Consider the following 24332-nt stretch of genomic DNA (forward strand, 5'->3'; position numbering starts at 1 on the left):
GCTAACTTTAGGATTTTAATGACATTTTTCCCAGATACAACTAGGAGGATGGTAGGTACAACTAAGATGTTCAATTCTCTTTAAAAAATTGTTAAAAGAGTAGTTTCGTCCTTTCGTTAAAGCAGGGGATAGTGAGAATAAGTGAGGTAACGCAGAAATGAATTCTTGATGTAGGGGCACAGAAGAATTAAAAAAAAAACGTAACTAGCTAATGAAATCATTCCCAAATCTTTAAATCATTCCCAAATCTCAATCAATAATTAGGCTGTCTTTTTTATACTACCAATTTTAGTCTAATAAGTAATAACCATAAAAATAAAAAATCTCCGTGTAACTGTGTAAGTAGCGACAATACTAACTTTTTGTCGTTTGTGGAAGGTCCTCAATTTCCTTTTTTTTTTTTTAAAAAAAATTAACAAAATAGAAAAAATAATAATAAAATTGGGGAAAAAAAAAAAAGAGGAAGAAGAAGAAGAAGAGAGAGAGAAAGAAGCAGACAAAGAATGGTCCTTTATTAGATTTCAATTCATTTCAGATGTCAACAAGTCAACTTCTTTTGTTTTCCCCTCACTCACTGAGACAATTATCTTCTTCTTCTTCTTCTTCTTCTTCTTCTTCTTCTTCACACTTGTGTTTTTAGTAAAGGAAGCCCTTGTCTGAAATGGACCCAGATGATGTTTCTAATAATCGCAAGGAGTTTCGACGCGATTGTGCTGGTGGTTGTGCGAGGTATAAATTGATGTCTCCGGCGAAACTTCCAATCTCAAGATCGTCTTGTATCACTATCCCTCCTGGGTTAAGTCCTACTTGGTTTCTCGAGTCTCCTGTACTTCTCTCCAACATCAAGGTTGTTACTTTTTTTTTTTTTTTTTTTTACCTCTTCTTTTTTATTTCTCTTTCTCTTCACTTTGTGTCGAGAGAGAGACTGATTGTGACTACCATTTTTTTAAAGATCCAATTTTTTTTGTTTTGTTTAGTGAAGATGTCGTCGATTGTTTCTTCTTTGTTCCCCACTGAGTTAAAACATTTTGAGTTTCCATATTTGTTTCTTTATCATTTAGAGATGAGAACAAACTCCGATTTGTTTCACAAGTTTTGCCGTGAGATTCTGATGATTCTTCTGCATTGCCCTCATTGTTGTTCTACAAGATTTGGTTTTTTAAGTTTTATTTTAGATTGTTGGTTTCATTATATATGTTTGCTGATGGGGGAGTTTTCATAAAATTAGTGTGACATTTTTTCTTTTCTTCCTTAAATGTTGTTTACAGGCAGAACCTTCTCCTACTACTGGTTCATTGTTCAAGCCTCAAGCTGTTCATGCTAGTTCGAGTCCCTATAGAGGGAGTACAATTCATCAGAATATCTTTCAAGAGCAGCACTCTACCGATTTTGAGTTTAGACCTCCTCCTGCATCCAATATGGTAAACTATCTAATTTAGACAATTAATAGGGAGTAGTACAATATAGTAGTAAATTTTTAGACTGTCTAAAGTAGAGGCTCCATGAACTTTTTGAACTATTTCTCCATTTCTAGTTGCTTATTAACACGTATGAATCAGTTCTGGCCTGTGGTTTGTCTAAAAATAAGCTTTATTGATTTCAAGTTCTGTGCAGAGCTAGACAAGCGTACAAGTGAATCGCCACTCCAGTTTCAAAGCCATTCTTTAAAACACTCACCATCTTCACTCACTGAGGTTGCAGCTTCCTCAACTGAGATAAGTCGACCTCATCAGACAACACCATCAGTGTCTGATATTCCCGAGAGATCTGATCCAGATGAATCAGCTCAGACATCTCAAAACGATTCCAAATCAAGTGCACCGTTTATCTTGGCTGATGATGGCTATAACTGGAGAAAGTACGGTCAAAAACATGTCAAAGGAAGTGAATTTCCACGGAGCTATTATAAGTGCACACATCCTAATTGTGAAGTGAAAAAACTATTCGAAAGGTCTTATGATGGACTCATAACTGAGATTATATACAAAGGAACACATGACCATCCTAAACCTCAACCCAGTCGGCGAAACTCAGGTGGTCTTGTTATGCCTGCACAAGAAGAAAGACTGGACAAGCATTCTTCTTTAGACGGCCGAGATGGTAAGAACACAGAAAACTAAAGACACATTTGTTTTGTTTTCCTTCGACGTGTGTAACTTCATTTCTTCCTTTGACTCTACAGAGAAAGGATCTAGCTTCTACAACTTGCCTCCTCCTCTTGAGCAAAACGGTAATCCAGATGTATCTCCTGTCTCTGCAAATGACGATGGTGGAGACGTTGCAATGTCAGATAAGAATAACGATGACATGGATGACAATGATCCATTCTCAAAACGAAGGTATTAGAATCATAACAAAGGTTTCAGTCAGGTTACTAGCTTCGAAAATGTGTGTTTTACATACACAAACTGGTTGCTTTCTTGTGACTTTAATGCAGGAGGTTGGATGGGGCAATGGAAATAACTCCACTTGTTAAACCAATAAGAGAACCTCGCGTTGTTGTTCAAACTCTGAGTGAAGTTGACATATTGGATGATGGTTATAGGTGGCGTAAATATGGCCAGAAAGTCGTAAGAGGCAACCCTAATCCCAGGTTTGTACAAAGAAATTTCAAAAGAATCAAGAAACTTATGACTTCTCGTTTTCTGCTCGAATACACATTTGCATGCATGATTCGAAGAACTAGAGCTAGACTAATTGAGTCTCTATATCTCTAGTTGAGTATAATGTCTATGCAAAACTCTACTTTAGCAACATACACAGCTTTGGTTAGAACATGAAAGTCGAGTGCTCATATATCGCGATGGTCAAGCTGATTGTGCTCAAATGTGTTAAGATATGACGATTGGAATTTTCATGTATCGTTGATTGGGATAATGCAGGAGCTATTACAAATGCACGGCTACCGGATGTCCAGTGAGAAAACATGTGGAGAGAGCGTCACACGATCCAAAAGCTGTTATAACCACATACGAAGGCAAACACAATCACGATGTACCAACAGCAAGGTCGACCAACAACAATCATGACATGTCAGTGCCCACATTCAGACCAGAAGAGACCACTGACACAATCAGCCTCAACTTAGGTGTTGGAATCGCATCTGGCGGTCCTGACCATCCATCAAACGAGCATCCACATCCGCATCAGCAGCAACAACAACAACATATTCGTTCTGAATTTATACACCAAACTCAAACCAATGGAACTGCTGGATTCAGGTTTGTTCATGGACCTCCCATGGGATCCTACTATGGCAATAGCTTAAACGCCGGTATAAATCATCAATATAACGGATCAAGAGAAACAACACACGAGGCTCAAACAGGTGACATCTCTTCTTCTTCTTACCCATCTCCACATAACATAGGGAGAATACAATCTGGTCCCTAGATGAGAGTGGTCTCCACAAGCCAACAACCATAGTATCACAAAAAGGCTCCTTACTTCCATTCTTTATCTTAATTCTTCTTAGGTTAGGAATGGAATAACTTTCTTCTCTGTAATATATGATCTATATTTGACACACTAAGATAGAGAGTGAGAGATAGAGATACTACTGGTCTTAATCTCCCAACATATTTGTAAAAAAATACACAAATCTTTAAAATGTATTCAAGTACATCTCCTCTTGTTTTTTTTTGCCTTCATGCTTTTAGATTATAACATTGCAGAGATCATCATCAGCCTGTAAAGAATCTTCTCCATGACTGCCATGGAAGAAACCCACCTGCAAAACCAAATACACAAAAGCTTCTCGTTCTGAAAATTTTCTACTTTTCAAAAGTTGTAAAAGAAAGAGATAAAATAGAGAAATCCAAGTTACCACACTCAGGACAACGGAAATATTTCTTGTCTCTAAAAACAAGTCCTGTTCCTCCACATTGTTCACATCTCTTCTGTGCAATCTGAAACCAAAACTCCCTTTTCAATGGACACTACTACTACTACCAAACATACTGTGTAATTTAATTCAATGATCTTTTAGTTTTAGTCACACGTACAATTCTTTTGCTGAATTCAACACCTGCAACAAGGAATGGTATGATTCCAGCTGCAAGATTCCATTTTTGATTAAGCATAAGAAGAAGAACAAAAAACACTATTTTTAAATTTTATTAATCACATCACTAATCAGCTAAAATTACCAATAGTTCCAACTATAATCCGCCACGTAATCTCCGATTTGCCTGTCTCCGCCACCGTGTCAGCGAGTTCACTTAGAGCCGCTGACGTCGTTCTTAGTCGCCGTCGATTACTTATCATCGTCAAGCCGTGGCTTCTTCTTCTTCTTCTTCTTGTTCCCGGAGGTACGAAACTAGCCGTAGATTTTATCTGACTTGGTCTTGATCCAACGGTACACAGAGATGGAACTCGACACAGTGATGAAGAAGAAGCATAAGCCTCCATTGTCACCGTTACGACCCAAGAAGATTCAATTTCTCCGATGAAGATGTAAATAGTAAAACGACCCGTTTTAAAACGGGCCACGTCGACGTATATCGGGTCGGGTTCGCGCCAACCACTAAAACCATCGTGTGGCTCAGCGAATTGGAAACAAAAAAAATCTCAAAAACGACGCCGTAAACGCCATTAATGTCTTTTTGTATGAAGCTCAAATAATAATAAAAAAAAAAAGTTAAAGTTCTCACCTTTGAGAGAAAATAAAAAAACAATTTTTTTTTTTTTTTTTTGTGGATTTAGGGTTTTAGAGTATATTCGCAATCAGTCTAATTGGATAATTTTACGAACATTATCTTCTATACGTTTCTGCCGAAAATGGCGGGTTTCTCACTGTACTGTTTTATAAACCCTCGAATTCTCTTTACTCTTCCGTCGGAGTCACCTCTCTTTGTTTTGGGTTCTGATAAATGTTCGCCGGAGACGAGACGGCGAGGTAGAAAGACTCGTGGGTTCGTCGTATCGTACGCTCACTCTAACCCGAAGATAATCAATCCGAAGAAGAAGTCGAGGTATGGGCAAACCTTATCTCCGTATGATAGTGATGAAGAAGAAGAGCTAGATGATGAGAGTGATGACGATGATGATGATGACTGGTTACTTAATGTTAGTTTCCTTTCGTTCTCTTCTATTTTATGAATTTGTGTGATTAATGGGTTTGGGGATTTAGCTTTGGTTCTTTCTTGAATTCTGGTTTTTTATGTGTGATTTAGTGAAATTTGGGGCTTTTATGTTTCTTTAGGATGACTTCGCTGAGGTTGCAGAGTATGAAAAGAAGAAGCCAAAGTCACAGAAGCAACCTATTGCTAAGAAAGGTTTGTGTTTGTGTGTGTGTATTCTTGAAAGCTTTTACTATAGATCTTGACATATTGTTTGAGATTTTGATTTTTTTTCATATTGATTTGGATGCCGGTTTGTTTGTGAAGGTGGGAAGAAAGGGATCGTCAAAAGTTGGGAAACACCTGAAGAAAGCGAGACTGATGAAGACGATCTTGATATAGGCATTAGTCGAAATGTCTCCTCTGAGAAGAAGAAGAAGAAGAAGGAGAAAGAGTCTTGGCGTTTGGACGGTCGAGGAAAGGTAAAAGATTTGCTTAAATTCTTCTGGTGGAGACAAATATAGAGTTGAGAAAGGAACTTAATTGTTGTTACGTTTTCATTAGGTGAATTCGAGGAAATATGTGGAGAAACTGTACCCTCGACTGTCTGAAGAGATCGATATAGATCCAAAATGGGTACCACTTCTGGATTACTTGACCACGTTTGGTCTGAAAGAATCACACTTTGTTCAAATGTACGAGAGGCACATGCCATCCCTTCAGATTAATGTGTTATCAGCGCAAGAGAGACTTGATTACTTGTTGAGTGTCGGTGTTAAGCACAGAGATATCAAGAGGATGCTCTTGAGACAACCACAGATACTTCAGTACACTATTGAGAACAATCTCAAAGCTCACATTTCCTTTCTGATGGGTCTTGGAATTCCTAATTCCAAAATAGGACAGATAGTTGCTGCTACTCCGTCTCTGTTCTCTTACAGTGTGGAGAATTCATTGAGACCCACGATAAGGTATTTGATCGAAGAGGTTGGGATAAACGAAACCGATGTTGGAAAAGTCGTGCAACTTAGCCCTCAGATTTTGGTTCAGCGGCTTGATATAACATGGAACACTCGCTACATGTTCCTCTCCAAGGAGTTAGGAGCACCTAGAGACAGCGTAGTGAAGATGGTGAAGAAACATCCGCAGCTTCTTCACTACAGTATCGATGACGGGTTCTTGCCTCGAATCAACTTCCTTAGGAGCATTGGCATGTGCAATTCTGATATTCTGAAAGTCTTGACTAGCCTTACACAGGTTAGTATATTGCTTGAGACTTCTTCAAAATTAATCTCCGGGTTTACAATACATGTTTTCATAACACTGCTCAAAATTGGTCTTAATAGGTTTTGTCTCTCTCACTAGAAGATAATCTAAAGCCTAAGTACATGTATTTGATCAATGAGCTCAACAATGAAGTGCACATTCTGACCAAATACCCAATGTACTTGAGCTTGTCCTTGGATCAAAGGATACGTCCGCGTCACCGCTTCTTGGTTGAGTTAAAGAAAGTGCGGAAGGGGCCATTCCCTCTTAGCTCATTAGTTCCAAATGATGAGAGCTTTTGTCAGCAATGGGCTGGAACTAGTGTGGATAAGTATCTTGCCTTTCGCCAGAGGCTGTTACTCAAGGAGTTTGCAAACAAATATGAGAAGAGAGGATGATAATGATGATGGAAATCTCTTGTTTTCTGATTACCGACAACGAGTCAACAGTTTAGTTACTTTCTTGCTTCAAATCCGGTTAAAGAGGTTCATAAGCAGAACCTGTGGGTGACCACTAACTTCTGGTAAAACGCGATGCACGGTTTCTGCAAGATTGAAACATATTCAGGAAAAGAAAGGCTTAGCAGCAGACATCATATTTGTTTACCAGATTGAGAATCTTTTCCAGGTTTTGTCTACATTTCATCAAGTTCTGCAATGTTTTGTGGTAAAGTTTTACTCTCTTTTTTCTCCTCTTCGAATCATCGAGAAGATAAAACACAATCTATGTGTAGGAAATATTCTTTGGCCTAGTATATATATAGTTAAATACTAAGAACATCTTATAATGTATTGTTATGTTTTATCCTTCTGCAAACAAGAGGTTGAAGAAAAGATTCAAGTTGATGTAAGATTGAGTTTCACTATGTTTTCTTACTTTCTACTTTTTTGACAACGGCGTCGTTTCATTTTGTGAAAAACTTGGGGGTTGAATACAATTACCAAATAAACCATCTTTGCGTTTGCAAATGAACACGTAAGTCTTATGAGTAAACGTAACTCTTAAAAAATTATCAAACATTAATTGCCAAAACCATGTTTGTAATCTATAGTTCTATAATCACCTCTCTAGTTGATTAATTAATTATCTTCTGTAATTAATTTGCCTTCATCTTTTCATTTTCAATTGGGTTATTACTTTCCTGTGCACCGAAGGGAAAGATGGTGATTCATAATCGTTAATCTAATCCAATAAAGCCTTTTTTTTTTTACTTTCTAGTTACCATAACAACTTGCAATGACTCCCATCTTACTATTTATATATTCTCCCATAAGTTCCTTTAGATGATATTTATAAATTTGTTTAACAACTGGACAACAGTGAAATATTAATGGCAAAATAGTATCTTAAAAACATATCTACTTGAATTGTTCATTACTTAATTATTCTATAATTCGATAGAAAAGTATTCAAACCAATATTCACCTGTAATCTAGACTATAGATATCTCTAACTAAACTAAGTATAACGTGATACCAAAAACAATCAGTCTATGACATGTCAGACACTCAAGGTACATACATAAAATGTAGCACAATTAATGTTTGATTGTCAAAAAGTAATAATTATTACAGAAACTTTTATTTTTTTTTCTGATAAATCTATTTACTATTACCATATATATATATATATATATATCTAGAGATATAATACCACTTTTTATTGATAAACACTAACATAAATAAATAGTAAAAAATCGGGAGAAAATTATTTTAAATAAACACAAAATCATAACTACGAGATGACTATTCTTTTCCAGCATATGATAGTTTTTAATCTTAGTAATGAACATATTCAAATGAATATTCTAGAATCATTGTGAGAATCTGTATGTTTAAACTTATCCTATTAAAGTGTTCGAAAATATTTCTTGTATTTAAATTATGGATTGTTTCTTACAAAAATTTCTCTGAGAATTTTTGTTCTTACAAATGTTACAAAAATCAATAATTTGTAATAAGATAATTACAAACAAAAGAGAGATAATTATCAGTATTTCCCTATGTGGTTAAAACCCACAAAATTAATTAAATTTAAGGATATGTATATAATGAAGATGATGATGGCAAAGTTTATGGGAGTTGAGTTGTGAAAAATTACTACATACATACATACGTAGAGAGAGGGAGGAGAGGCTCCTAGTATTTATTAAACTCATCTTTCTCACACGACCTTTCACCTCTGAAGACTCCCCAACGAAAACCATAATAAAGAAATAAAAAACGTAAACTTTGCCAAAGTTTTTATTTATTTATTTTCTCTTCTTCTTCTTTTTAACTCTCATCACTCCCACGTAAGAAGGAAGAAACCTTAAAACGTTTTATTTCCACAACACGAAAAAACTCCCCCACACTTCTTCACTTTTCTTCTTCTTCTGATTTCTAAATTTTTCGTTTTTGGTATCAGCCTGAACACATTCATTCCCCATGAAAGTCGAAGCTTTTATTCCCGCCGTTTTATTGCTCTGTTTTGGGGTAATGCTCGGTTTAAAGAGTTCGTGTGCGTTACAGATGGGTAAAGAGTCGAGGAGTTACATAAGTTGGGAAGATTTGAGAGTTGTGGAAGATGGGAGACCAGAGAGGAGTTTTAGCGTTAAGGAGGATAAGAGTAACTCGGTGAACACAAACGCTAACGTCAACGCAAACGCAAAGAACGCCACGAGCCTGGAGAGATTTATTGTGGTTGATAAGAACGGTAGAGGTGACTCTGTTACAGTTCAAGGAGCTGTTGATATGGTTCCTCGTTCCAATTCTCAAAGAGTTAAGATCTTTATTCTTCCTGGGATTTACAGGTAACTTATAAATCAAGTTTCTGATCTCAGACACAAACCGTGATTTCTTTTATTTTTCTTTTTTTTTTTTTTTTTTTATGGTTTTTAATCTTTAGAAACGTCTTTGAGAGTGTGGTTTTTTTTTTTTAATTAAGATAGCAGTTGAAGCTAATTCTTGGGTTAGTGGGATATAATAGTCTAAGCATAAGCTACGACGGTACGTGGGTAGTTTTACTATTACAGTTTACAGATGATTTTTAGTAAATCGTGGGTCTAAAGAATCTTTGTCCGTAAAAACCATAAAATAAGAATCTTTGTCTGTTTAAGATTCTCTTGTCTATTTATTATATACTCTGTTTCTTATAAGCTGTGGTATTATGCTAATTATATACTTTGTTGTTGCAGGGAGAAGGTGACTGTGCCGAGATCAAAACCGTACATTTCGTTCATAGGTAATGAGAGTTATGTGGAAGAGACGGTGATTAGTTGGAGCGATAAAGCTTCAGACCTCGATAGCGATGGTAAAGAACTCGGCACTTGCAGAACCGCCTCTGTTTCCATTGAGTCTGATTTCTTCTGCGCTACTGCCATCACTTTTGAGGTCCCTTATTTACCCTCTCTTCATATTTTTCTATATGCGTTGTGTTTTCTATATTTTTAAAAATTGTTTGTGTGATTTTTGGATTGAGGCAGAACACGGTGGTGGCAGAGGCGGGAGAAAAAGGGAAGCAAGGGGTGGCTTTGAAAGTAACAGGGGACAAAGCAGTGTTCTATAAAGTTAGGGTTTTGGGATCACAAGACACTCTTTTTGATGATAATGGATCTCACTACTTTTACCAATCCTATATCCAAGGAGATGTTGATTTCATCTTTGGCAACGGGAAGTCACTTTATCAGGTAAAAGCCATTTACTTCCTTCTTAAATCCCTCGTATCGAAATCCATTTGTGAAACACTGATCTGGTGTTTGGTAAACAACAGGACTGTCATATCCACTCAACCGCAAAGAGGTATGGCGCGATCGCGGCTCATCACAGAGACTCACCGACTGAAGATACCGGGTTCTCGTTTGTGAACTGTGACATCAATGGTACTGGCAAGGTTTATCTCGGAAGAGCTTGGGGTAAGTACTCGAGAACTGTTTATTCCAACTGTTTCATAGCTGATATTATCACTCGAGTGGGCTGGAGTGACTGGCAAGACCCTGAGAGGCAAAGGTAAAGATCTCGAAATTGAAAAGTCATCTCTAATACTACAAGCATTTCTGTCTGAAAACAACATAACGATTAGTCGTTTTTTTTTTTGCAGGACGGCGATGTTTGGGGAGTACAATTGCAGGGGAAGAGGGGCAGAGAGAGGAGGCCGAGCACCGTGGACGAAGACTCTTACCAGAAATGAAGTGAAGCCTTTTCTGAGCAGAGAGTTCATATATGGAGATCAATGGCTGAGACTCTAAATCCGTTTTTTTAACCGGACATAAAAAAAAAAGTCACAGTGGTCCAGCTAGCTAACAGGAGATGATGACCTAACGACACTCTATTTTACATTTGTAATTAGTTTGAATCTGAGCAGAGTGATTTAGAATCTGCATGTTTTAACAAATTCAAAAGCAAATGAAACCCAGGTTTTGGTTCTAGATAAACGAGATTTCCTACACGCTGATGCAAAGTGGTTTACAAGAAGTTTTGTGAAAATATGCAAAACACAAATGGATTTTTCCTTTTTTCCTAATAACATTGCATAAATAAAACCTAACATAACCAGGTACAAAATAATCCTATGCTTAGATGATCGGTTAAAACAAATGCAACCACCAAAATCATGCCTCTTCAATTTTCTATACAACCTTTACCTACTCCTCTCTCCTCAGCACCAACCAAGTCAAACCCAGAATCACTTTCTTTCTGCAAACTATGTCAATTTATATATACATAAAAGAAACATCAAAGTTTCCAGAGATGTGGCACGTACCAGAATTACCATCATTATATATGACTTCAAGAAAGTATCTTTACGTTGTCACCAGCGTGGTAGTAGTTTTTGATAGGGTGAAGACTGATTCTGATTTGCGGGGCTTCTCATCATTAAGGGTAACATCATCTTCTTTGTGGTCCTGCACGGTATTTTCATGGTTGACATAGGTTTTACTTTGGTTACTTCCAACCTCTTTGTTCACTTCTTTTGAAAGTTTGCTTCCATCATCCTCCTTAACAACCCCAACATCTTTATGCTCTTTGTTCTGTTCTCCTAAAAGGGAATTGTCCGCTTTATCGCCTTCAGGTATTGCCTCCTCAACAATATCTGGCATAGCAATGGGCTTAGCCTTGGCATCTTTTGCAGGAGTGGAAGACATGGAGAGCTTAATTTCCAGGCTAATATCAGATGATATTATGGCGAGTATTTCGGGTTTAGGATCGATACCAACCCAGCTGTCTCCCACCCAGTCTCTGGAAATTCGAATATCCTTCCTGAGCACCGTTAGGCATAAGTTCTCCCCTAACATGAAAAAAAAAAACACATATATCAACATTAAGGGAAAGATGGAGAAAATGGAGGCAACTAGAGAGTAGACCAGAAAGATGAAAATAGGAACACACTAAATCATACCAGGGATATATATTTGCAAGTCCTCAGCTTCAGGTTTTTCATTGGCGATTACAACACCTTCCCACCAACCATCATTCCACCATGCATCAACAGCTTCACCAATTGTAGGATCAAAGTCAACTATTTTAGCATCAGGAGGAGCAGGTCGTATTGTTGGCCGCTTAGACGACCTCATGCCAAGCTTATCAGGCATAGCAGATTTAAAAGCCGGCACCCATTCCTACTCAAAACAATGAGAAAGAAAAATAATAATTAGGTGACAAACAGAAGATTGTAACAGATTCCATCCAGAAACAAAATATTTAAATAGCCAATGGCTGAGGATGCAACTAAATACCTCAAGGTTTCCATATCCATCCTCATCCTCTATATCATCATACTGGAGTTTTACCTGTTTCCTTGATACTCCCAGGACAGTACATCTAAACCAGCAGCCTCTAATACCGCTATCTTGACACAGAAACTCTATTTTTGCATCTGCCTTAATCACTCCATTGTAATGTTTCTGAACATCGGTTGGGAAAGTAAATAGTTTGCCTGAGGCATTAAGTTTGAGTCTCTTGCATGAAGATTCATAAGTTGTTAACAGATGGGCAGACATCATTCCTTCACGTTTTTTCTTGTTTCTCTCAGCACCAACCATCACATTCTCACCCTCACTCCCTTCTTCATCATCCTCTATATTCATCGCACAGTCTACAGGACCAGGCTCCATAGAACTTAAGCAAGACATAATAGGTTGGTCCAAATATCCGCGCAGTTTACTCAAGTCAAATGGTTTAACTTTGCTGTTCCTGAGTTGCCGATAGCACATGTGTACCCTTGCCAATAAAGAATTAGGAAAGGAAGACACACACTCCTCATAATGCTCACGAGTCAAGACAGTGGCAGGACCGTCAACACATTCTGCACTGATTACCTGTGAATGAGGGGTGATGAAAACCTCTTTTGGGTTTGAGTTTTTGAGAGCAACTGCACCCTTCACTTCTTTTGTGTAGTGAAACCACCTCACTTTGACCTTTTTTAGGCCACGCTTGTCCTCATACATATCTTCCAGATATGCAACATACCGATCATCCCCTTTGCTCATGACAAAGACAAAAGATTGAACCTGAAAATCCAAAAGAAGAAAATACGAGTTCAAGTTAGTATTCCCAAATCAAGGTCTAAACAGATTCAAACCACAAGAAAAATCAACATATATCGAATTATGCATGCACTACACCTCCAAGGAAAGGACATACTCAAAAGTTCACCAATGCCAAGATTTCAACTTACCCCTATTGTTGTCCCATTCCTGCAAAATGATGGGTAATGTTTGAGCTGTTTAGCACACATCCAAGAAGCTCCAGACCACATAATCTCCCAACTGTGAACACTCAAGTTTATGGGAAGCCGGACCTGTGAGAGAGAATTTTCCATCAATATTACAGGAGAGTAAGATGCAGTGAAAATTGTATGGAGCAACAAGAAGCTTAACATCACCTCTTCAGTTGCTTGAGCTCGCTGAGCAGTAAATCCATTGCTTGGAATTTCGAGGGATCCATTAGATTCACCTGACTCACGCGTTGGTGACTCTGTAAATTAACAATAAACAAGTGCGTTAAAAATAATCGGTTATAAAGCTACAAGAGACCCACATAAAGGAAGCATTCATTAATTCTCCACTGAACAGACAAAATGGTCACATATGGTACATGATAAAGATAAATGCGTACTCGACCAGTTTCCTTGTATATTTTGCTTAGACAGCATTGAAGTGAGCCAATCTACAACCTCTCTTCTCGACCTCCATTTAAAGCCAGCATGAATTGAATTCTCGGAACCATAAATACGCACAAAATCCTCAGAGACAACATAGAACATGTGTCTAACACTTCTCTCAGTACCAATCACAGCTAGAATAGATTCGCCAGCAGAATCCTTCAGGAAGTAATGAACAACACGGTTCCCTCTCTCTTGTGATACAAAATGCTCTTTCCATTCGACAAAATAATGATCATTCTCGCACATTTTTCAATATGACAATGATCCGGCAAGCATCAAACGCTCCAAACCCTTCTTTGCATCAGATAAAAGAACTAACTACTGAAAGCTAACAGCCGTCTTCAAAGTCATAGTCTTTTATCTCACAAATCAAGTTCTAAAGCAACCCCGTAAAAGCCAGTTTTTAAAACAATGTCTATATACCAAAGACCGTGGAAACCCCTAAAAACCTAAACTTCAATGACCAAAACAATAACCCACTAAAATCCCCTATGCCGTGGAAACCCTAAACCAAATCACTCTAATGCATAACACCGATTAACATCCTTTCCAGCTCCCAACGAAACAGCTAAAATCGTCGAAGTCAAATGATCCGAACGAAGAAGAAGTTGGGATTAGAGAAAGCGGAGAAGAACCCAGTGAGCGGAGAGTTGGGAAGATCTGTCGAAAGATCAGAGATGACGCCGTGGAAACACTGATCTAAGCTCGAGAGCGCCGCCAAACACCAAGATACGACTTTGACTGCGGTAATCAACTTAAGCATGACGAAGACGAAATGGGCATCTCAGAATTTTTATTTTTTTCCAGTAAAGAAAGAAATACCGATTCCTCTTAAGGTTTTGTACAGAACAGTGACCTTTAAGAAAGCTTAGAACAGCGGCGAAAACACAAAATCAACGATCGATTTGGAAGATTTGAAGAAGGGAAAGCTGAAAACAGGAGATGAAGAGGAAGAGAACGAGTTCTGATTAAGGTAAACTTGAAGAAAATAAGGTATTCCCATGGATGATCTCTCTTCTCTCTCTCAGAGTTACAGGGGTTTGGCAAAAAGGCAGCTGCTTTGGTGAAGGAAGAGAGAGAAGAGAGAGAAAAAAATGTGCATTAACTACGAAATTACGAAAATATCAGAACCTTATTGGGCCTTTAATAGGCCTTTAATGGGCCTGTAATGGCCAAGGCCGTAAAAATAAAAAGGACAAAAAGCTAACGAGAAGTCAAACAGATCTCTCTCTGTCTTAGCTCGTCTCTCTGTCTCTGCCTACCCGAGAAACAGAGAAGTAAGAAACTCTGAGAATCAATACTTTTCTCGAGAAAAAAAAAAATAGTTTTTTTTAATTGAAAGAAGATTACAAGTTGAATTAGTAGAAGCGAAGATTAATCACAAACTGAGAATTCGATCGAAGTAGGCTTGTTAGTAATGGCGGGAATAGCTATAGTTTTAGATCTACTGAAGAAATCTAAATCCAATCAACACAGTTTCCACTCATCTTCGATTTGTTCCGCCTCCGCCGCCGCAGTTTCTGCTGCCGCCACTGCTCCTTTCGCTTCTAGGTTTCTCTTCGGGTATGTTTGTGTATTGTCTCTGATTTTGGATCTGTTTCTGCTTTTCTCTGTTTTTCCTCTGGATCGTGTCGTCGATAAGGGTTATTGGATTGATTACTAGTTTTTGTGATTTTTGTTCTGGATTAGGGTTTGAAAAGCTAATTGATATTCTTCTATCCACTCGAATGAATAAGGAAAGGTTCCAGATTTATAGTTTTTTTTAATTGAGAAGAAGTGTCAATTACTAGTAAAGATCGTATTTTGCAATCCAGTTTGAAGTATAGGGTTCCTTGTGGTAAGATTACAATATAATTGATTAGTCTTAGATATGGTTTTTTGATGTCAGGGCGTGTGTAAGGTAATCTCTTTCATGTGTCTTGTCGAATACTCATTAGCTCTTCATAGAGAACTAGTTATTTGTATTTTTTTCCGGCTTCCATCATTGGCATAATTGGTTGTGTTGTGTTGCGGCATTGATTGTGTCACAGTCAATGACTCAAATTATTCATGTTACAGTTCTTTTGAGCCTCGAGTTGCTTATTGTGATGCCGCTGCTGGAATAGATGATGACTACCTTGGTGCTATACGTAAAATCTCTGCTGATGTTTTGCAGCGTGAACCGCGTGCATATATTTCTACTTCCAAGGAATACAATATCCAGCCAAAACCACTTTTCTCAGCCTTTGAGGTCAGGGCACTTGCAATGACGACAGTGAGATCGCTCCTGATGTTTTATTTGCCTCTTTTGGAGCCTAAAACGGCTTCTGAGGACGATGATGAATTCCTAAACAATGCTGCAGAAGAAAGCCGCCGCCCGGACTTGATTGTTCCTCTTAAAAAGTCAGCAAAGCAAATTGCCCGTGAGGTTAGTATTTTCAGATCTTTGTCTTGTTACCCATTTTAAAGGCTCGTACAATCTGTAGTTGCTTCATGATGTCATGGTTTTTTAACTGCTAATTTCGGTATTATATGATACAGACCACAGTTGTGACCACTAGAAGACTCCTTGAAAGGCTGGCTATGAGTTATGTCTCACAGCGTATGGCATGGAAACTTCTAAAGGGTAACATCATTATTCATTACTTTGCTTCCATTGCGTTATAGTAAAACTTTGTAGACAGATTTAGGTCGGTGAACTAATCGAGTGGATAAATAAATATATATATATGCAGATGTCCCTCAGTCGACTTTACGCAAGGCTCAGAGAGGATTGCCCACACATGTATACATCTTTAAAGTCAGCCAAACAACTCTTAGAGGTATAGTAACAAATATCTGGTTTTTCTACTCTTCTAGACCTTCCCATCAAGTACCCCATCTATTTCAGATGAAACATTGTTTAGTTCTCCTGAAGCTTATTATGCATGTTCTGTCTTTGGCTGTGTATATGCAGGACACTTCCTTGGAGTTGCAGCATCATGGGCAGTTCAAGTAGGCATTGAAATCTACAGATGTGTGTTCCCGAATGTTAAACCCGTGGGAGAAGAAGAGAAACAAGTCGTGATAACAGAGCAAGCCAAGGATCTCGGAAACAAAGTTGTGGGTATCACAGTAAGATGTGGGGCGTCCTTACTGTTTGCTGCCATAGGAGCCGGTATATGCTCATGCCTTATCCGTCCCTCCACGGGCCAATGGATCGGTAAGCTCACCTCACGTGTTGTTTGGAACCGCACATATAATTTGATAGAACTTTCACTTTGTGGAACATTATTGATGTGAATGGTTTTCTTTTAATGCAGGGTGCGCGCTGGGGGACTTGGCTGGTCCGATTGTTGTTTCGGTTTGTCTGCAGAAGACTCTTCAAGCTGGTCATTAAGTCCTTGTGTGGAAATTGAATTCAACTACTTGAAGATCCAAATGAAATCATAGAGCTTGTTTTTGTTTCCGAACTTTTCTTACACTGAAACCTTTAAAAACATTGATTAATGCACGCAAGTGATTCTCAGAATGTACCAACTTTTTGACAACAGCACAATAAAGTCAGGTTATTTATTTTCACTGGAATTAGTTTTAGTATCCGAGATTATTCTCACTTTTGTAATTATTGATTCTTGTGAACAGTGTTATTCTCTTATGCAAAGGTGAAAAATACTGCTTGCAAGAAAATTTCATATTTGAAGCACCTCTATGTCCAATGAGTTGGTTGAGAATGGGAAACCAAACTAGAGTTTAACATAGCAACCAGAGTAAAAAAAACTTATTTAGTAGTGAGGGGGTCTTGTTTGGTTTAGAGTTCGATTCAACTAAAGAATCCATACCGAACTTAAATTTGAATTCTTTTGGACTTGGCCTTATTTTTGGGTTTGGGGATCAGTGTTGGATTCGGGTTGAGGAAATCGGACAGCGTAGGCCTCAAGTCTCACAGCTAGACAAAACTCAAAAATACAGGTTATATTTCACACAAAGCACGCAAAAATTCTAAATCTACACCTAAAATTTATTAAAAACGATGAGCATTGCTGGATAAAGAGAGATATTTGTCAATTGTAATGAAACTGTAAAGAGAGGGAGACACATCATCAGTACCACCACACAAACACGAAACTCATATGAATGGCTCCAAATAATTCGATTGTCTTAGTTAGAAAACGGGGACCTCCCTCTTTAATAGAAATATTAAATGCTTACACCTACTTCCTCCTTGCACACCAAGACACAAAAATCTACTCCCAACCGTTTTGTTCTTTAGCCGCACAATGAAAAAAATCAGTGCATGAATCATCATTGGCTGATGCATTGTCTGGTGCATGCAGCTCACACCCGTCTCATTCACATTTTGTGACAGATTATTTAGATTTATTATGATCTCAAGGTCGGACAAATTGGTTGCTAAACTGACATATTTCAAGTCGATGAATCATTATTGTCTAGATTAGGACAGACTTTCTCGTCCGATTTATGTATAATCACTTGTGTTACATTAGTTAGCTCCTAATACAGGCCATATGAGACCTCCAGAACCTTCTTATCTTTGTATAATAGCATTTGCATACGTAAAACTACCGCAACTAGTTTTCCAGCTAATAAATCATCTGATCTTTGTTATTTTTTTAGTATTACAAACAAAATATAAGTCGTTACGATCATACTTTGTTGATTAAAAGGAAAAAAAAAAGTTTTGTTTAGAACAAAAGTACTCGTTGTTAATCATACTTTTGTTTACCTCACACTCCATAATTCTAACACAGCTTATATGTTGGTAAAATTACTTACTATAGTTTTGATGATAAAAATAAATAAAACTTAATGACGATTAGATGACGAAATATTTATTTTTCGGACAAAAAAATTTATGTCTTATGCGTCGCCCTATATATATGCACTAGTCTTTGGTTGCCTTTACACTACTCCACGCCTGCCTTTGAGTTTGAGCTTGTGTTAAGCTTCTTTTTTTTTTTGGTTTTTTGTCTTTAGCTTGTTTGCTTCTTCTTCTCTCCCTCCATCTACTCTTAATCTTTATTTCAAAGCTTATTTTTCTTCCTTAGATTGTAAAATCTTGATATCAACCAAAACAATAATGGAAATGAAATTGCTCGTTACCTCGGCTTTTACTCAAATGTTCGGCTACTCAAACCATATGGATCAAACAAGCAACAACTGCCAAAGCAACCGCAACAAAATCATAAAGATGATGAAGAAAGAAGAATTCCCAAGTGGATTCCAAGTTCCTCTTCACTACCCTAAGTACTCCAAGTCAGACTATGAAGCGATGGATGATCTCAGCCTCGACTTGCTCCTCAAACAATACGGATTCTCCTTCGAAGGATCTCTTGAAGACAAGAGGGTTTTTGCAATTGAATCATTTCTCTGGCCTGATCAGCTTTAAGGTTTATGTTGGTGTTGGATGATCTCATGTCTCTCTCTTTCTCTCTCTACCGACCTCTTATCAATATGAGTCTACAATTATAATTATGTATATCGATCATCACCTAGTAATCCAGTTTGTGTGTTATATTTAACTGTGTTTGAGGAAGTTTTGAAGTATGCAATTTATACATATATATATATATATATATACTATGTATCATCATGAGTTCATTAGCAAAATCTTTGATGTATAATGTATTATTATTAACATTAAAAATTGTGATCAGTCGACTTATATTCATCGAATAGTTATATCTCTGCTTTTTAAAAAATCGGTGAAATATATAACAAATGTTACTCGGATTGAAACTTTCATGGGTTGTTAGAGCATCTTTATTGGTAGGTTTTTAATTTTGGGGTTCTTAAACTTTTTAGTATTAAAAAGTATATTTTTATAAATTAAGAACCTTTTGTTTGTTAATTAAAATTGTATTCCTCCAATGGTAGACTCTTATAAGTGAAGTTCTTAGTTTTGAAAAAAAAAATGTTTAAATGTTTAAACAATGAAGATTTTATTATTGCATTTCATAAACTTTTAAACATACAAAACACAAAAGCATATTAAAATAGAAGTAGAAATTACATATGGGAAAAAAGTTTCATTGTAATCTTGATTTGTGGCAAACTTTTGCCAGATATTCTCAACCACGTGAAGATGGTTAAGCAACTTCAAACAGTTTAAAAAGACGTACCTTTGGTTCTGCTGCAAAGGATTAAAAACCGTGTAGCTAGAGATGATTGTGTTGTTCCCCAATCCGTAACAAAAACGAAATATGATTAAAAGATGATTGTGTTATTCCCGATTATGACTCTAGCTTCTGATTTCGTCTCACATCAAGCGTCTGGGCAGCAAGTGGTACAGTCTTCACATATCTATGAGTAAAAGCACAAACTAAATAATCAACCTGGGGACTAACACAACGTAGAGACATAATCTGGGGAAATTAACAGCAAGAGTAAAGAAATCACCTATCTAAGGACATAATCATGGGCCAAAAAGTCTAACGCCCATGGAATGAGGATTAATACCGCCAAAAACTTTGCCTGTAAAGAGTTACAATGTCAATGAGCATTGATCAGTTACAATCAATAATAACACACAGACTAAGAATCATGTAAAACATCAATTAAGGAACAAGATCAATATGATGGAAGAAACATTCAGTAGACAGCTAGAAAGAATTTAAATGAAAGATTAGTTTAAGCCGGAAGGAAGGGCGTGAACCTTGCTGCTCTTCCAGACGAGGTAAAGCATATAATCACGGATGCCTTAACCTTGATGGCTACCCGTACCTGATATCAAGCAGAAATTAAGCCTCTCAGTTAGAAATGATTACGGAAATAATCAACATGCGGAGAAAATTCTCAGCTTTTGTAGGTTACGCAGAAGAGAGACTTACAGCAGAAGAAGCCTTCTCTAACATACTTGACAGTCTTTCTGAAGAACAGATCTTGGTTGAAAACCTTCTCTGCTTGTAAACAAATACATGAATGCGTTAAGAGAAAAGCAGATGACAAATTATAGCTCAGATGATTGAGATGCTAAGAAGGCAGTGGAAATAATAATACCATAGAACTAGAAAATAAAGCCTACCTCACAACAGATTCTACCAACAGTTGATATGGTTTCCACCGGGTACAATCCACGAAGGGTCTCAGCACCAAGAAGAATTGCATCACTTCCTGCGGACAGTGAAACGGAAGAAACCCTCTTCAAGTTATGACCAAAACTATGATCCAGATATACAACATACGTATTTTGGGGATTGAACATACCATCTAAAACTATGCTTCTTGTAGAATTTCGTCAAAGTGGGTTAATCCCTAAAATCAAAGACATATGTATATATTAACAGAACCATCCCCAATTCCAATTGAAGGATAAGCAGTGGCATAAGACCATTGACGAGCTCATCAAGTACATGAATTAAACCCAACATCGTTTGTACTGTAAATTTCAAGGAAACAACAAAACAGATTCTTCAAGACAAACCCGCATATTTTTGTTTCTTTTGTAAAAATTCAACAACTTTAACAGAGCCCTAATCACGGAATTCAGATAAGTATTAGGGTTTTGCCCAGAAAGTTACCAAAAACAAGAAGAAGAAGCACACCCCAGATGCGAGAGTATCGTTCTCCGCCGCGTCGCCACCGCTCGTCGCGAGAGAGAAGGAAGAGGGAGAAAAAAGAACAAGTTTTTCTTTTTTTTCTAAAATGTTTCACCCAACCAATTTTGACCACGTCGATGACTATGAGGGACTCTTAAACGACCATGTGCAATGGTGTAGTTTTGGGCCGTCCCCAGCATTTGGTTTTTAAACTTAAATCAAAAATAGTCCAATATTAAAAAAATCTCTTTAAATGGAATGTTTTTCGTCCGTCTACTTGGACATGTGGAAGATGGTAATTGGGAGAATATTTTGGGTAGGGTTAACACAAAACACTTTTTCGAGAGAAAGTTTTCGAATTCTCTCTTCTATCTCGACGGCGACGAAAACGATCTTATGTGTCTTATGTGTCTTTTCCGCCGATTTCAAGCCGAAAACGATCAATTCCCTCAATATTCTTCCTCTTTTCCGCCGATTTCAAGCCGAAAACGATCTACTGTGTCTCCCGAAGCTTGTCCGGCGGTTCAATCGAGCGAAATAAGGTTTGTGTTCTTCCTCTAATTTGAGATTTCGCTGATTTTCTTCAGGGTTATCGATTAGTCTCTGTGTATATGGTCTCTGTGTATAGGGTTATCGAAATAAAGGTTTGTCTCTGTGTATATGGTTTTTGTGTCTGTGTGTATGGTCGATTAGTCTCTGTGTATAAGGTCGATTAGTCTCTGTGTATAGGGTTATCGAAATAAAGGTTTGTCTCTGTGTATATGGTCTATGTGTCTGTGTGTATGGTCGATTAGTCTCTGTGTATAAGGTCGATTAGTCTATGTGTATATGGTATCTGTGTATAGGGTTATCAAAATAAAGGTTTGTCTCTAGTAATGTGTAGTTAAATAGCCTGGTTAATTGTTATGCTTGTTGTGTAATGTATACGAACTAGCTGTGTAATGTTTACGAACTAGCTGGTCCTGGTTGGTGACATTTTGGTCTGGTTTGTTCATAGTTTCTTGTTTAGTCACATAAACTGAATGCTTTTGTGAAGTGTACTTGTCATAAATTGTGATTAGATTGTGGTTGTTAGCTCATTATGAATTGTTACTTATTGCAAGTTACCTTCTAACCTATTAAACCCCAAACATCTTCTTTCTATTTACATCATAAATCTCTTTCTAACCGCGTCTCTTATCTAATCCATTCTCTTATCTAATCTCTTCTCTTCTCTACTCATTCTCTAAGATTCCTCATATGGATTATCAGCCTTCTTCTTACTAAAACCTGCTTAACAGTCAAGAAGGTAGTATAAATGAAAACTTTCGTTGGGAAAGTTATCCACCTTCTGGACAAAACAGCTCACAAATGCCTCCTAACAGCTCCCAACCTTCTGAGGCGCCAACTCTTTCTCAAGAAACACCATTGGAGCACAAGGAGAGAAAGACATGGGCACCTGCTGATGATGAAGTCTTGATCTCCGCATGGTTCAACACTTCAAAGGATGCCATTGTTGCAAATCAACAAAAGAGAGGAAGCTTCTGGCAAAGGATTAGCCGGTACTATGCTGACTCTCCTCATGATAGGAATGGTGGTGAACAGATGTTGGTGGCACATTGCAAGCAGCGTTGGCACAAGATAAATGACCAAACTAACAAGTTCTGTGCGGCAATCACAGCTGCAGAGAGACTGAACAGCTCTGGTCATTCTGAAAATGATATCTTAAAGAATGCACATGATATCTACTTCGCTGACCATAAGAAGAGGTTTAACCTTGAACATTGTTGGTGTCTGTTAAGGTTTGAGCAGAAATGGCTCAGCCTTAACACTATTAACACGCCTCCATCTCAGCCTGCAACGAAGAGGAAACCAGCTGCTGAAGGTTCACAAGCATCAAGCTGCAATGTTGAGGACTATGAGAAAAGGCCAGAAGGGATCAATGCTGCAAAGGCAAAGAGGAACAATGCTCAGTCCACAAACATGAAGACTCTCGCTGAGTATAAGAGCATGTGGGATGTCAAGAAAGAGGAATTGGCTGAAAAAGAGAAACTACAAAAGCTGGCCATCCTAGACACTCTGTTAGCCAAAAAAGAACCCTTGAATGCGAGTGAAGAAGTTATCATGAACAAGATTGTGTCCCAGTATTTATGATATTAATTATGTGTTTGTTGTTTGTATTTCTTGCTTAATTTCTATGCATTGTATTTCCTGTTTTATTTGTATTTCATGTTCTAGTAACTCGGCTTTTGTATTCCATGTTTTAATCTGAATCTATATAAGTCTATTTCATGTTCTAGTAACTCGGCTTTTGTATTAACTCACTTAATCAGATTGTGATTTCTTTTTAAAATTTGTTCTATTAAGTCTAATCTGCTTCTTCTTGTTTATTTTCAGGTTAATTCAGAAATAGGCCAAGACTATAGCTACTCTCAGCCTGAGTCATCCGATCAGTATGATATGTACTCAGAGGACACTACGGAGAGAGAAATAGAAGCTTTGATTCTTATGGATGAAGCAGAGAGTACGTTCATCAATGCTGAGTCGAGGCAATACCCACCTCAACCTGAGGTTGAGCATGGATTCCCCAAGGTATGCTACTGTGGTGCTCAGCCAATTCTATCCAGCTGCTACAACAGAAGGTATGTGATAACTCGTTGTTCTGTTTTTAATGTTATTGAAGTTTAAGTTTTACTATATATGATAACTTTGTTACTTATAATAGGTTCTTCACATGTCCAAATGTCGATGATGGAGAGATGCATATTTACAAGTGCTGGGATGTGGCTGTAATGGAGGAGCTGAGAGACAGTGATAGACGATATGAAGTGATGGCTGAGAAGGTAGATTACTTAACCTTCTTCAATGACTATGAATCAGACATCAATCAGGTTAGAGATCAGAGTTATGCAACTGAACAGAAAATGGTTATGTTAGAGAATGTAGTTTCTGATCTACTTAAGGAAAATAAGTTTAGAAATGTAACTGATTTGCTGGTTGTTGGTGTAATAGCTATTTTCGTAGGCTGGTTGTTGGTGTAATGGATGGTTGTTGGCTGTAATGGCTACTTAAATCAGATTGGAGACATTTAGTTAGGGTGGTGGTGTAATGTAATTACTCGGATGTTCAGGTTATGCCTTTTTAATGACTCTGCTTTTGTAATGGCCTTTGTGTTTGTATTATGTACTTGTTGTTACACTATAGAGTCACAGATTCTTCAATATAAAGTTGAGGCTCACGGGTTCTCACATTATGTACTATGTTTCTTGGCAGTATTTATTTTCAATGTCACGGGTTACACAATAAAGTTGAGGCTCACCGTAATGCAACACACGGGTTCTAATATCACGGGTTACACAATGAACAT

At 37.6% G+C, this 24332-nt stretch overlaps 10 protein-coding genes across 12 annotated transcripts; 7 read left to right on the forward strand and 3 right to left on the reverse strand.

The window, feature by feature from the left end:
- Positions 1-434: 434 nt before the first annotated feature.
- On the forward strand, positions 435-3633 carry LOC104761603 (putative WRKY transcription factor 20). 2 transcript variants are annotated; one of them, XM_010484707.3, is made up of 6 exons: positions 435-847; positions 1269-1421; positions 1605-2100; positions 2183-2339; positions 2438-2593; positions 2883-3633. In XM_010484707.3, exons 1-6 carry the CDS (start codon positions 662-664, stop codon positions 3391-3393), a joined length of 1659 nt encoding a protein of 552 aa, XP_010483009.1. In that variant the 5' UTR covers positions 435-661; the 3' UTR covers positions 3394-3633. The 2 variants fall into 2 exon arrangements, with proteins under 2 accessions (XP_010483009.1, XP_087355215.1); XM_087499089.1 differs by having other exon boundaries at positions 460-847; positions 1615-2100.
- LOC104761602 (uncharacterized) lies at positions 3477-4421 on the reverse strand. Its single transcript, XM_010484706.3, has 4 exons — positions 4149-4421; positions 4005-4054; positions 3827-3908; positions 3477-3730 (listed from the first exon to the last, which is right to left on the reverse strand). Exons 1-4 carry the CDS (start codon positions 4408-4410, stop codon positions 3684-3686), a joined length of 441 nt encoding a protein of 146 aa, XP_010483008.1. The 5' UTR covers positions 4411-4421; the 3' UTR covers positions 3477-3683.
- A 5-nt stretch (positions 4422-4426) lies between these two features.
- On the forward strand, positions 4427-7176 carry LOC104761604 (transcription termination factor MTERF9, chloroplastic). The gene is made up of 5 exons (XM_010484708.3): positions 4427-5067; positions 5204-5276; positions 5388-5542; positions 5625-6317; positions 6407-7176. Exons 1-5 carry the CDS (start codon positions 4780-4782, stop codon positions 6722-6724), a joined length of 1527 nt encoding a protein of 508 aa, XP_010483010.2. The 5' UTR covers positions 4427-4779; the 3' UTR covers positions 6725-7176.
- A 1056-nt stretch (positions 7177-8232) lies between these two features.
- On the forward strand, positions 8233-10737 carry LOC104761606 (pectinesterase QRT1-like). 2 transcript variants are annotated; one of them, XM_087499090.1, is made up of 6 exons: positions 8233-8550; positions 8733-9117; positions 9502-9697; positions 9790-9993; positions 10077-10312; positions 10404-10737. In XM_087499090.1, the coding sequence occupies exons 2-6, from the start codon at positions 8753-8755 to the stop codon at positions 10549-10551; spliced, it is 1149 nt and encodes a 382-aa protein (XP_087355216.1). In that variant the 5' UTR covers positions 8233-8550; positions 8733-8752; the 3' UTR covers positions 10552-10737. The 2 variants fall into 2 exon arrangements, with proteins under 2 accessions (XP_087355216.1, XP_010483011.1); XM_010484709.3 differs by lacking the exon at positions 8233-8550 and having other exon boundaries at positions 8576-9117.
- Positions 10721-14595, reverse strand: LOC104761607 (uncharacterized). Its single transcript, XM_010484710.3, has 6 exons — positions 13421-14595; positions 13188-13279; positions 12981-13103; positions 12040-12813; positions 11703-11922; positions 10721-11591 (listed from the first exon to the last, which is right to left on the reverse strand). Exons 1-6 carry the CDS (start codon positions 13713-13715, stop codon positions 11107-11109), a joined length of 1989 nt encoding a protein of 662 aa, XP_010483012.2. The 5' UTR covers positions 13716-14595; the 3' UTR covers positions 10721-11106.
- A 48-nt stretch (positions 14596-14643) lies between these two features.
- Positions 14644-17009, forward strand: LOC104761608 (uncharacterized). Its single transcript, XM_010484711.2, has 6 exons — positions 14644-15032; positions 15528-15876; positions 15990-16074; positions 16184-16270; positions 16405-16650; positions 16751-17009. The coding sequence occupies exons 1-6, from the start codon at positions 14887-14889 to the stop codon at positions 16825-16827; spliced, it is 990 nt and encodes a 329-aa protein (XP_010483013.2). The 5' UTR covers positions 14644-14886; the 3' UTR covers positions 16828-17009.
- Positions 17010-18387: 1378 nt separating this feature from the next.
- On the forward strand, positions 18388-18984 carry LOC104761609 (uncharacterized). The gene has a single exon (XM_010484713.3). The coding sequence runs from the start codon at positions 18529-18531 to the stop codon at positions 18835-18837; it is 309 nt and encodes a 102-aa protein (XP_010483015.1). The 5' UTR covers positions 18388-18528; the 3' UTR covers positions 18838-18984.
- Positions 18985-19371: 387 nt separating this feature from the next.
- On the reverse strand, positions 19372-21271 carry LOC104761610 (pyruvate kinase 1, cytosolic-like). The gene is made up of 8 exons (XM_087497871.1): positions 21264-21271; positions 21185-21198; positions 20969-21127; positions 20473-20561; positions 20279-20347; positions 20104-20171; positions 19848-19922; positions 19372-19751 (listed from the first exon to the last, which is right to left on the reverse strand). The coding sequence occupies exons 1-7, from the start codon at positions 21269-21271 to the stop codon at positions 19901-19903; spliced, it is 429 nt and encodes a 142-aa protein (XP_087353997.1). The 3' UTR covers positions 19372-19751; positions 19848-19900.
- Positions 21272-21316: 45 nt separating this feature from the next.
- On the forward strand, positions 21317-24124 carry LOC104763475 (uncharacterized). The gene is made up of 3 exons (XM_087497535.1): positions 21317-21528; positions 23363-23607; positions 23691-24124. The coding sequence occupies exons 2-3, from the start codon at positions 23426-23428 to the stop codon at positions 24004-24006; spliced, it is 498 nt and encodes a 165-aa protein (XP_087353661.1). The 5' UTR covers positions 21317-21528; positions 23363-23425; the 3' UTR covers positions 24007-24124.
- On the forward strand, positions 21815-23119 carry LOC109130506 (glutathione S-transferase T3-like). The gene is made up of 3 exons (XM_019240096.2): positions 21815-21847; positions 21943-21971; positions 22267-23119. The coding sequence occupies exons 1-3, from the start codon at positions 21815-21817 to the stop codon at positions 23117-23119; spliced, it is 915 nt and encodes a 304-aa protein (XP_019095641.2).
- Positions 24125-24332: the final 208 nt, after the last annotated feature.

The sequence above is a fragment of the Camelina sativa genome, chromosome 18, assembly GCF_030686135.1.
Source record: "Camelina sativa cultivar CO46 ecotype springtype chromosome 18, ASM3068613v1".
Taxonomy (NCBI): Eukaryota; Viridiplantae; Streptophyta; class Magnoliopsida; order Brassicales; family Brassicaceae; genus Camelina; species Camelina sativa.

Bases quoted from the DNA above. Each gene is read 5' to 3' on its own strand.
- LOC104761603 (XM_010484707.3), top strand. From the start codon at position 662: ATGGACCCAGATGATGTTTCTAATAATCGCAAGGAGTTTCGACGCGAT. The intron at 1,422-1,604 runs GTAAACTATCTA...ATTGATTTCAAG, and splicing joins CTCCTCCTGCATCCAATATG to TTCTGTGCAGAGCTAGACAA. The intron at 2,594-2,882 runs GTTTGTACAAAG...GGGATAATGCAG, and splicing joins AGAGGCAACCCTAATCCCAG to GAGCTATTACAAATGCACGG.
- LOC104761602 (XM_010484706.3), bottom strand. From the start codon at position 4,410: ATGGAGGCTTATGCTTCTTCTTCATCACTGTGTCGAGTTCCATCTCTG. The intron at 3,909-4,004 runs GTACGTGTGACT...TTTTGGTTTCAG, and splicing joins TTGAATTCAGCAAAAGAATT to ATTGCACAGAAGAGATGTGA. The intron at 3,731-3,826 runs GTAACTTGGATT...TTGGTTTTGCAG, and splicing joins TTTCCGTTGTCCTGAGTGTG to GTGGGTTTCTTCCATGGCAG.
- LOC104761604 (XM_010484708.3), top strand. From the start codon at position 4,780: ATGGCGGGTTTCTCACTGTACTGTTTTATAAACCCTCGAATTCTCTTT. The intron at 5,277-5,387 runs GTTTGTGTTTGT...TTGTTTGTGAAG, and splicing joins GCAACCTATTGCTAAGAAAG to GTGGGAAGAAAGGGATCGTC. The intron at 6,318-6,406 runs GTTAGTATATTG...TGGTCTTAATAG, and splicing joins TCTTGACTAGCCTTACACAG to GTTTTGTCTCTCTCACTAGA.
- LOC104761606 (XM_087499090.1), top strand. From the start codon at position 8,753: ATGAAAGTCGAAGCTTTTATTCCCGCCGTTTTATTGCTCTGTTTTGGG. The intron at 9,118-9,501 runs GTAACTTATAAA...TTGTTGTTGCAG, and splicing joins ATTCTTCCTGGGATTTACAG to GGAGAAGGTGACTGTGCCGA. The intron at 9,994-10,076 runs GTAAAAGCCATT...GGTAAACAACAG, and splicing joins ACGGGAAGTCACTTTATCAG to GACTGTCATATCCACTCAAC.
- LOC104761607 (XM_010484710.3), bottom strand. From the start codon at position 13,715: ATGTGCGAGAATGATCATTATTTTGTCGAATGGAAAGAGCATTTTGTA. The intron at 13,280-13,420 runs GTACGCATTTAT...GTTAATTTACAG, and splicing joins TATACAAGGAAACTGGTCGA to AGTCACCAACGCGTGAGTCA. The intron at 12,814-12,980 runs GTAAGTTGAAAT...TTGGATTTTCAG, and splicing joins GGAATGGGACAACAATAGGG to GTTCAATCTTTTGTCTTTGT.
- LOC104761608 (XM_010484711.2), top strand. From the start codon at position 14,887: ATGGCGGGAATAGCTATAGTTTTAGATCTACTGAAGAAATCTAAATCC. The intron at 16,271-16,404 runs GTATAGTAACAA...GTGTATATGCAG, and splicing joins CAGCCAAACAACTCTTAGAG to GACACTTCCTTGGAGTTGCA. The intron at 16,651-16,750 runs GTAAGCTCACCT...CTTTTAATGCAG, and splicing joins CTCCACGGGCCAATGGATCG to GGTGCGCGCTGGGGGACTTG.
- LOC104761609 (XM_010484713.3), top strand. From the start codon at position 18,529: ATGGAAATGAAATTGCTCGTTACCTCGGCTTTTACTCAAATGTTCGGC.
- LOC104761610 (XM_087497871.1), bottom strand. The intron at 20,562-20,968 runs GTAACTTTCTGG...CACTGTCCGCAG, and splicing joins GCTTCTTCTTCTTGTTTTTG to GAAGTGATGCAATTCTTCTT. The intron at 19,923-20,103 runs GTTCACGCCCTT...AACTCTTTACAG, and splicing joins TCGTCTGGAAGAGCAGCAAG to GCAAAGTTTTTGGCGGTATT.
- LOC109130506 (XM_019240096.2), top strand. From the start codon at position 21,815: ATGGTATCTGTGTATAGGGTTATCAAAATAAAG. The intron at 21,848-21,942 runs GTTTGTCTCTAG...TTTACGAACTAG, and splicing joins ATAGGGTTATCAAAATAAAG to CTGGTCCTGGTTGGTGACAT. The intron at 21,972-22,266 runs GTTTGTTCATAG...CCTGCTTAACAG, and splicing joins GTTGGTGACATTTTGGTCTG to TCAAGAAGGTAGTATAAATG.
- LOC104763475 (XM_087497535.1), top strand. From the start codon at position 23,426: ATGTACTCAGAGGACACTACGGAGAGAGAAATAGAAGCTTTGATTCTT. The intron at 23,608-23,690 runs GTATGTGATAAC...TACTTATAATAG, and splicing joins TCCAGCTGCTACAACAGAAG to GTTCTTCACATGTCCAAATG.